This window comes from Netta rufina, assembly GCF_964035555.1.
Source record: "Netta rufina genome assembly, chromosome: 11".
NCBI lineage: Eukaryota > Metazoa > Chordata > Aves > Anseriformes > Anatidae > Netta > Netta rufina.
Genome location: NC_140134.1, coordinates 5,051,229 through 5,061,714, shown reverse-complemented (window position 1 = coordinate 5,061,714; position 10,486 = coordinate 5,051,229). Strand labels below are relative to the sequence as shown.

The 10,486-nt window shown below is 43.3% G+C and overlaps 1 protein-coding gene across 2 annotated transcripts in view; it reads left to right on the top strand.

The window, feature by feature from the left end:
* Nucleotides 1-10,149: 10,149 nt before the first annotated feature.
* The window catches only part of ALDH1A2 (aldehyde dehydrogenase 1 family member A2), a gene marked incomplete at its 5' end in the record, with an annotated part of 54,594 nt that continues 54,257 nt past the window's right edge, over nucleotides 10,150-10,486 (top strand). The window contains one exon of one of the 2 annotated variants that reach the window (XM_084293091.1): nucleotides 10,150-10,281. In XM_084293091.1, the coding sequence (XP_084149217.1) occupies nucleotides 10,165-10,281 (117 nt within the window). The remainder of the gene's footprint in view (nucleotides 10,282-10,486) is intronic. The other variant, XM_084293092.1, reaches the window with a different exon arrangement.

Genomic DNA, 10,486 nt, shown 5'->3' with positions numbered 1-10,486 from the left:
ACCACAAAGTAAGGAAACAAAATATGGTTGAAAAATTCACTCTGACCTAAATTGAGATTTAAGCCATGCTACCACTGGCTGTCTGAAACCTTTTCAAGAGAAAGTTGTAAAAGAGAGTGAATACTTGTGAGGATGCTATGCTCTACCCTGTAAATAAAAGCTCCTACCTGGTTAGTCCTGAGAGATTTTAGTGGCTAATGAGGAGTCTTACCTTGGTTGTATGTTGAATTTGTATATTCACACACGATGCTCTTTTTGGACTCAATGCCTTGCTCTCGAGTGACCTGCCCTGTTTACAAAAGAGCAACGAGGCAGAATAAATTAGGAACATTTAATGAAATCTGCTTTGGTCCAGTGGCTCTCTATAATGCAGTATAGGCAAATGAAGCTCTGAGAATGACTGTATGTTCCCAATTATATTCAGCTTAAAAGCGCATAGGTGCTATAATATGAAGCATTATATTATTATTGGCCATTATCTTAAGACCTGAAGTTGGTGAATATCTCAAATAATTAGATTTCCTAGAGAAAAATATTACACTTTTAATCTTTTATGCATTGTGAATGCATTTATCAGTTATGATACTAACCTCACTGACATGTCATCTGGTTGATTTACAAATATTTTCTGTCATTTGACTTAACACCAAAGGCTTAGCCCAGTTGTGGTAGGTTATTTTAGCATGTGTTGTAGATGTCCGGTGCCTCAGTTTGTATCTGTCTTCTTCCTTGTTTTACCTTCCTGGCAAATGTGTTTAGGTCTGTCAGTACTGCCCTATTCAGCTGTGAACAGGACAAAGACTTAAGGAACTGGGCAAATGGGTCACTTCTGCAATCCCATCAGTGTTCGTCTTTTCCTCAGTCTAGGATTTGTTGAATGTTCACTACAGCTGTAGCCTCTTTACCACCACCAGTTTCATCCCTCTTACCACCCAGTTTACCCTCACTGTCCAATTTTAACCCTTAAGCCTTTTTGCATGTTCTTTTCGCTATCTCTGCCTCAGCATTCAAATACCACTTCACTGTTAGCGGCTTCAGAAAATGCTGGCCTCCAGAGAGCCACATAGGTGATGAGCTGCAAGAAGACTGCATCTGTCCTGGTGCTGCATGAGCTGGGGGTGCACCTGTGCAGCAGCAGGCACATACAGATGCAGAGGTTTATTCCGTAGTGCAGGCCTGCACTTGCACAGAGATGGCTGAAGCTGCTTCTGGGAAGCCATAGAAAACAGCTTATGTACTGCAGTTTGAAAACCTTTACCCCATACGGCCGCAAAACAAAGATATTTTTCAAGACCTTAATTATCACAGGATGTTAAAGCATATGTTTATTATGTCTGTGAGAGAATTTGTCTTGCAGAATTATGGGTAGAGTAGAGCTGAGGGAGGATCCTGAGGAGGCCATTTATTACAGGAGGAATGAGATAAACTGCTTCCTCTCTTCCAGGAAAATGAGAAATAAATAAATACATTTATGAAAGCAATTTTTAGTTGTTTGTCCATAGCAGATCTTTCTCTTGTGCAGATGCAGGTCTCCCTCACAAAGTAGTATGCAACTACCTCTTAGTTTAGTCTCATAACAGGTGTGAAAGCATTAACTATTTTTCAACTAATGACATCAAAGTAACATGTCAGTGACAGAGACAGAATCCCCTACTCATTTGTCCAGATGATGTTGCCTTTCCCATATTTTTTTTTTCTTTACAGGGTGGAGAACCAGGTTCCTGACACAAGTATGTACCGTTTACACTTGCCTTCATCAGATTTTCTTCAATAATTTGGCAAATCTTTCCAGCTTTTGGCAAAATTTAAAGTCACTACTACACTTTTAAATATTTTTTTTTCAAATGCAAAAAAGGGGCAACACATAAAATTTGAATTCAGTATATCCTTTCATTATATTCAAAATGAGATTCTAAAGACATTTCCCAAATGTAATAGATATTTACATGGCAGTATGTGAAAGTTGAGTGAAATGTAAAGATGAAAGAAATGCAGGAAACCTTTGACCTTAATTACTAATCCATGTTCCCTGATACTGCCTTTTTGTCACATACAATGCTTGGACAACCTGGCTGAACAATGGAAAGAAAATAGCACAATGATTCCTGTTCTCTCTGCCAAGCCCCCTCACCTGGGCCCTGCTCCCAGTGTCACAATGGTAAGGATAAGAGCTTTGCCACCAGTAAGTAGTAACAGCTGTGTAGTCTGAGGGAAGAAGTTGCAGACAACTTTCAAAAATGGAGGTCATATGTAAACAAGGATCACAGAAAACAGTACAAACTGTTGTCTTAAATGTGGAATCACAACAGGTTACCAAAAAGATTTTAAGGAGCACCTGGACTAGAACGTAGGAGTCATACCAACTTTTTCAAATTTCTTCCACAGAGGAGTCCTGAAGAAAGTAGGTAAAGCTATAGAGGATCAAAGTGTAGAAGAAGCATTTAAGCTGGTCAACTCAGCAGAAAAGCTAAAAGATTTGGTTTTGACTTGCTAAAGAACCAAACTTCGGGTGGGCTGAGCATGAGGAACTGTCCTAAAATGAATTCTTGGTAGGACAGAATATAGGAGAAATTGATATGTTAAACAGTGCCTAATTGCTGGAGCTGTGCACAATTCCCTCAAGGAATTCCAATGTTCTGCTATTGAAGTGCTAGTACCAGGGAGTTGGTTTTTTGCTGAATCCGATCTTAAAGCCAGCAAACTGGAACATAGGACATTTAGCACCAATCCACTGGTCTCTTAAGAGAGGGCTCCAAGGATGATCATGGGAACTACAGAACTGTCAGTCTGACTTCCATACCAGGAAAGTTAGATGAACTGTAGTAAAGAAAAAAATCAATAGACACAGATAAAGCTAATAGCCCGTAGAAGCATCAAATGGTTTCTGTTAAGGGAGGTTATGCCTCACAGATCTATTGGCATTCTTTAAAGATGTCAAGAAGCATGTTGATATTATTGTTCATGCTTGAGTGTGTGACCTTAGATCAGAAGACTGAGACCCTTAGGATCCTTACCCCCAAGGCAGTCTGAACTGAACTATTTCTTCTCACCTGGATTTAAGTGGAGTAGGAATTCAAACAGTGTATATAACCTAACAATTTTTATGAGTAATCTTCACTCCTACAGAAATAGCAAAGTAGAGAATAATACACATAGCTCCCACAGTTTGAATCCCATGAGTAACAGGATATACTGTACTAAATTTTTAAAACTACATTATTCGGAGTATCGCATAAATTGTTGTTAGTGATGTAATAAAACCTAAACCAACACAGCTGGGGACACCAAGGCTATAAATATAACGCTTTTTTTTGTACCATAATAATATGTGCCAAATTATTTTTGTCTAAATCTGCTGATTTTAGTTGAATTGGATAAAATCTGAATGAGTATGTCCACTATAATACATGTTCCTTTACAAATGCCTTTGCCTAATTTATATTTATATTTATATTTATTTTTTTCTACAGAAACTGCTGTGTGGTACTTACAGGACATTTTCTGTTTTATTTATTGATCCTGCTGCTGGGGAACTCAAAAAATGTAAGTGAGCACGATCTGAACGTACTGCAATTCAGCATTCTAATGTTTTTGAGTACAGAAAAAAAACCACAACATTTCTTTAGTTCCTATGCTTTCTGATCATCTTCTGTCTCTGGTCTAGTCCCTGGTGAGTAAGTGCTCACAGAAGCAAGCATCTGCAATGTGAAGCTCAGGTTTAGCTGGGCCCACCTTGGAGGGAGCGGTAGGGCACACAAGGTGACCCATTGAGAATTTCTTTGTATTTTCTTCTCTGTTTCTGTATTCTCAGCGTCCAGATAAAATATTTTGTCCAGATCATGAATATGAGATCAAATAGGCACCACATGTGTGTTTCAAACTTTCTGCCAGTAATGTGTGAGGCCTCCTTCAAAGCTTATTGAAGTCCACTGTAACTGATGTTGATTTCAGTGAGAATTAAATTGGACTTTCTCTAAAGCAGGGCCCAAAACTTTTCTTTGTTCTTGATTGGCTGGGCACACTATCACACCTCAGTGCATAACTGATATGTTGCACAAGTATATGTTACATATATTTGTACATAATTGATGATAGTAAATTTCAACAGTTTTGTGAAAAAATCAAAAAAACTGTACAGACATGTCTGTGTATAACAGGCCCTGAGTTTCCTCGTTGGTTGAATCTCTGCAATAGCTGTGTGATGCACTGCTGCACTGTGGAGTCCTGCTGGCACCGTGGGAACAGATAACATGCCCCACTGAATGGCTCTGGGATAGGACTGTCAGTGCTGCCAAACGGGAAAGCGTTAGGGACATGCTGCACGGGTGGTTACGTGCACTGGTGTTACCTGCTGCACTAGGCTGTGCTTCCCTCTGCACGTGCTGGATATGGTTCTAGCGTAAGCTTCTCTGGCAGGTGACAGTATGGGCAGGTCTGACTTTCTGAATGCATCTGGGAGAAAGCTATTTCAATACAAGAAAAATATTGCCTTTGGAGAATAGACCAATTTAGGACAGGCACTTCATTATAGCCTATATAGGCACTTCGTTATAGCCCTATGTTCCCTGCTCTTTTTTCCTGCGCTTTCCCTTTTTTGGAGCAGTTAATGTACATGGAAAGTAAATGCAAGGAAAGGTGATTGACAGCATGTACTTTTTAGAATAACTTTTTCTACATCATGTTTCTTTATAAAAAGCCCTCAAAATTAATATTGAATTTTTAAATTCAGCTTTGCTTTTAAAAATAATAGATATCTTGGTAACTGTACCCATGCTGTATGAAGAAAAGCTCAATGTACATCCTATGGGCTTTCATTGATCTAAGCTCTATGTTTTCTTAACATGGGATACATCGCCAAAACCTTTGCCCTTTCTACAGGGCACACATTCCCTATGGCAGCAGACACCCTGTGACTTACCATGGCTACCAGTAGAGCTGTAGGGTTGTGAAAAGCAGATCTGAACCTACCTAAATAATAAAAAAGATATATAAAAGTCAATGGTAATTACAGATTTGACTCCATTGGCATAAAGACAAAATAATATTTGGCAAACAAAGAAATGTAGCTAAGTATGACAGCAGGTTCATGGTTCTGAACAACAGGAAAATGACTGTTTCCTTCCTCTGACTTGCCCTCCCACTCCAAGTGCACCCCCCAGCTTCATTGCCATCTAGCCACATTTCCACACTCCATTACAGAAGTGTTTTCTGTAAGAGATGCTGGTCCTGGTGCTTTCTTGCCTCAGTCCCACAAGGAGAGTATTTGTCTTGCCTCCATGTTATAAACATTCATCCCTTGTCCTTTAGTAAGTGAGGTGCTGTTCTGCTTGTTTTTCATTATTTTAATTCCCTTTCAGTCAGAATGACTCACTTTTGAATGTTTAAATCCTCTTTGCAGAAATGTAAGCTTTGCTTCTGGGATTGTCTTTTCATAAGAAATGCTAACAATATAGATGATAAAACCGTCTCGAGCCACTGTATAGGAATGTTGGATTGTCAGGCCCAATTCCTTTGGAATTCCCCAGCCAAATTTTTTTAAATAAAAATAATAATAACGTAATAATAGAAAAAATTGTTCCGAGGTTCAGAGCATGCGTGTTATAGAGTGTACTTAGAAGCACATCCTAGCAGCAATCTTTTGGTACTTCTGTGCTGTATCCATATTCATTAAGTTAATTAAGCTATTAATTGAATATGTAAGTTCAGGTAATTAAATATAAGACTTATTTCTTTAGTGTAAAGGGTAATAATAAAAAATTTAAACTTGCAAACTAGATCACACATTTAGTGATGATAAATGTGACCTGGAAAGTGCAATAGTCCAATATGAATTAGCTAATTGCATCCATTCATTAGGTAATGTACATTAGCAGAAGGTCAATCCATTTGAGGCTTGATGTGTTTTACAAATAATAAATTCAAACAGGTAAATTGAAGAGAAATTCACAATAGGAGGGTGTGTTATGTATTTAGACTCAGGACAGCGTTCCTACAGCTCAGAAGCATGTTGCGTGTTATCTTCCCGGTTATTGGTGAGTGTTCTTTACACTGCCCTGAGGCACAGCCCCTCACCACCTGCCCGCTCTGTGGGAAAAGACGGGTGCTGCTTTGCAGCGGGTGGTGAGCTGCTGCGTGGTGACCAGCCAAGCACTGTGGGCTGGATGGGCTCAGGAGGACTTCAGACTTGAGGAGCCGCATCTTGGGTTTACTCCATGACAGACAAAACGGGCCTTCTGCACAACTGTCTGATGTGGGACATGCTGCATTTCAAGTGTGGACTTAAACCGTAATATTAATTTTTGAAATGGACTCATTTCTAAAAATGAGCCAAATACTGACAGTCTTTCCAAGCACATTCTGTTTCATCATCGTCGCTGTAAATGAATTATGTGTGGCTTGCTTAAATCCAAGTTTAAATTTAGGACTGAATTTACCATAGCAGCAATTTACGGTTCTACTGGTATAAAATGGCCAATATCACAGGACAGAAAACTAATCTGTTGGATTTATTTTTAGTAAAAACTACATTAAATCAAGTTTTCTTCACTGGCCATCCCTAGATTTTAAGTAATAAAAAATGGTTATTCTTGATATCAGCTTTTACTTTTTTTTTTTTTTTTTTTTTTTTTAATGTTAGGTGTAATGTAGAAATAAAGAAAATAAAAGTAGATTTTAGAACATAAAATATATCCAGACCCATTATTAACCAATTATTAACAAGACTTATAATATTAAGGCAATGAATTAATTGGGATATTTGCAACATTTCTGTCATAATATCTTTATAGGTTCATTCTAGCATTACGGGTGCTACTTTACAGATGATGTTGCTTATATGTATTACTTTTTACCTTCTATGTATAAAATACCTCTATCTGGAGCAAGGACTGATACCACTCTGTGCACAATTCAAGGGCCATAATTCTTAAAAGATTTCAAACAGTGAACCTCTTTCAAATGATCAGGCTTAGAGACATTTAGAGAATTGATTCAATTAACTTAGAGGAAAAAAAGTGCTATAATGTGTGATTTATATTTGCAGATAAATTAAAATACAAGTATCTCCTGAAGAGCATTTGCTGCCATCATAGTCAGTAATGAAAATAGCAGGCAATTAAAATGGGACACCTGAGGCTGAAGCTTTTACTGTATATATCAGAACAAGAAGTTCAGATTTCAAAAATGCAAATCTGAGCTGAAAAATAAGTTAGTGGAAGTTTTTCTTTGGCCCCTATTTTTCCCCCAGAATTGATTTCTAAAGCACACAGGAAATGGGAGGGACATTTACTGATGCATACGGCAAAGGGTAAAGAGGAGTAGGCTCTCTCAATGAGTACTGAATTTGTATGAGGAGCCACAGATAATGCTGCTAAACACCAGAAAGACAGCTGAGAGAGAACTATGTATAAAATAAAACGTAGGGGTCAGATCAAAATCACTGGGGGGCAGGTTTTGAAGTTGATCTAGAAATGAGTCACTAGAAGTGTCTGACAGAAGATGTGATTCAGTTCCTTTGTGTGTGTCAGTGCTTAGAAAGTCTGGAGCTCACTAAGGAGCATAAGAAATATTAATGGAGCAAGGAACTGAAGTAGTGAGAGAGAATACCTCTGTAATTTTGGGGTTATTGTATCCACTGTCCATTTCAGTGGTGTTTTTTCTTCCACAAATTAGATCATTTTACCCCTGTATTCATTGTTATTACTAAGTTATTGTCCTAATGTCCAAGGCAATAGTGGTAGCAATCCCTCCTACAAAGAAATTGCATTAAATATTAATAATTAACTATTAACTTGCACGATCTGAAGCCATATCTCAATTTGCTATCATATAGAAGCCAGGGTAGTGCTGCAGGGCTGAACCAGCTCACCAGGCTGGATTCCCAGTGTGTCCCACACCGTGCCACAGACCTCGCTCCAAGTGCTGTTTGGCAAAGCTGCTGTTGCACTTGATGAAAACCCAGTTGCAGTCTTGGCTCTAAGGCCTACGTCGTTTGTCTTTCCAGGTGGAAGCAGAGAAACCCCAGTTGGACACCTGCTGTTGGGAAGAGCGAAGGCAGGTGTCTGCCACGTTCTGCTGGCTGTAGACCAGGAGCTGCAGCACGGTAAGTGCAGTGCCATTCGCCACTCGGGGAACGCTGGTGGGGTTTAGGTGGCAGTTAGTCTGCAGGTGAGTCAGCTGTGAGATCTTTTGCAGTCTGAATTGCTTTCAGGCGTAAGAGAAGCATGGTTTGTACAACAAAGAGTCGCTGGGGGCTCAGGATATCAAGAAACAGATAGAGTCACAGGAGCTTCGTGACAATTAGGAGCTTACACTGCTAATTATGTGGGTTTGAACTGCATCTCCAGATGCACTAGAATCCAGTCTCACCAAAATCTCCTGCAAACTTCATTGTCTCAGTTTAAGAATGAAACTGTTGCACGGTTCTCTGGTTCCTCAAACCTGTTTAATGCAGTCCGTTTTTGAAGGAACACATCCCCACTCTGATTTATTTTAAAACAGCTTTTAGAATGTGTCATCCTTGTGATGAAGTGTTAGGTCTTGTTGCCAGGGTGCCATTAAAAACTGAATTTCTGACGTTTAAAAGTCTCACTTATCCCAAGTGTCACAATTTGACAGCTCTGTGTGTCACATTACAGCACAGCATTTTGGATCCATTTCCTCTGTTGGGGGGGGGGGGGGGGGGGAAGAACTATGAAAAATGACAGAAAGCAAAATCTGCAGTTTCCTTCTTCATTATTGAGCTGGAGATTTACAGAGGTACACGTTAACACTGAAATGCCTTAAAGGGCACTCTGGATCCTGCGCTACATGCCTGTGCAGGAGCAATCTTTGTCCCGTGCTCCTGTGCAAACACTCAGGGTGCGCTGCCTGCCTTTCTAATCCTCTGTGCGCCACTAACCAAGGAGCAATGAATACCCAGGGACTCAGCATAAAGGATATTGTAACAAAATCAAAACGTGGCCAGATCCTCTTGTTTATTCTGGACTAAGTCAGTAAAAAGGTCGTGTGGCGTATTTCTTGCTGCTTTGTTTGTGCCAGCCTGGGACAGCTGCACGCTTGGGTGTCCTTTCTCTGTTTATCTACCTGCAACGTTATAACTGCAAACACACGGTCTGCAAACACGGGATCTGATCGCTTTCAAAACCTTGGGAGTGTTTGCAGCAGGAAAGCGAACTTGGTGATTTTGCCCGGAGTGCCAAAAATCGTGGGCACCTCGTGTATTTTCTGCCTGGAAGTTCCGACCAGAGGGAGCGTCGGGCTTCGGCCGCACGGTGCCGACACCCATCACCCCGCCGGGGCACGGGCTGCGGCCGCCCGCTGCTGCACCCAGCGAGCTGGGCCGGGGGCCTCGGGGGTGGCCGGGGCACCGCGGGAGGGGAGCGAGCCCCGGGGCCCCCCCGGGCGGCAGCGGCGTGCGGGCGGCGGGGGCCCCCTGCCGTAGCGGCGGGCGGCGGGGGGCGCGCGGCCGGCAGGGGGCAGCAGCGGGACGGGGACCGCGAGCGGCAGCGGCCGGGCCCGGCGGGGCGGCAGGTAGGGCGGGCAGCGCCGGGCAGCGCCGGGGAGCGGACAGCAGCCGGGCTCGGCACTCCCCTCCCGTCCCCTCCCCTCCCGGCCGGCGCGGAGGGGCCGCGGCCCGCGGGGAGAGCGGCGGGAGGCCGGGGGCGGCCGCCAGCCGTGACCGGGGGGGGCGGCTCGGAGCCCGAGGGGACGCGGCAGCCACGGGGAGCGGCCCCGGCGCCGTGCCCGCGGGATGCCCCGGGCCGGCTGCTCCCGGCGAGCGGGGAAACCGAGCCTCGGGGCTCCCCCCGCGGCGTCTCCCGGCCCCCGCTCCTCTGGAGAAGCCCCCGGCGGGCGGTGCGGGGCCGGCGGGACCCCGGCACCCGGCGGAGTCTGCGGGGAGCGGCGGCTGCGCCGCGCGTGTGAGCGGGGCTGTGCCGCTCTCGCCCTAGGTAGGACGGACCTGCCCCCCTGCCTCTGCCCCCATGTCCAATAAGAGCAGCCCCGCCGTGACACCTGCCTATATACAGCGGCCGGCAGCAGCATCTTCAGCGCCGGGCTCTCGAGGCGGGGGGGGGGGGGGGGGGTACAACCCAAAGCACAACACAACATCAGGGCAGAGCGGGGGGCTCGGCTGTACTATAACCCCCCCCCCCCCCCAAGACTATGACTTCCAGTAAAATTGAGATGCCAGGGGAGGTGAAGGCAGATCCTGCAGCTCTGATGGCATCTCTGCATCTGCTGCCTTCTCCCACTCTCAACCTTGAAATCAAATACACCAAGGTAAGTTGTGTTCATTTGTTCTGGCAGGGAGATTCATGGCTTTCCCTCCAAAGAAGGGATTTTGCTTAAAATCAATTTCAGTCTGCCCTAACCAACTTCAGCTCTGAGATCAACAAACAAACAAACAAATAATAATAATAAAAAAAAAGGCAAGGAAACAAACAAACAATATATATGTATGTATAAAGACTGCCTTGAATCTGTA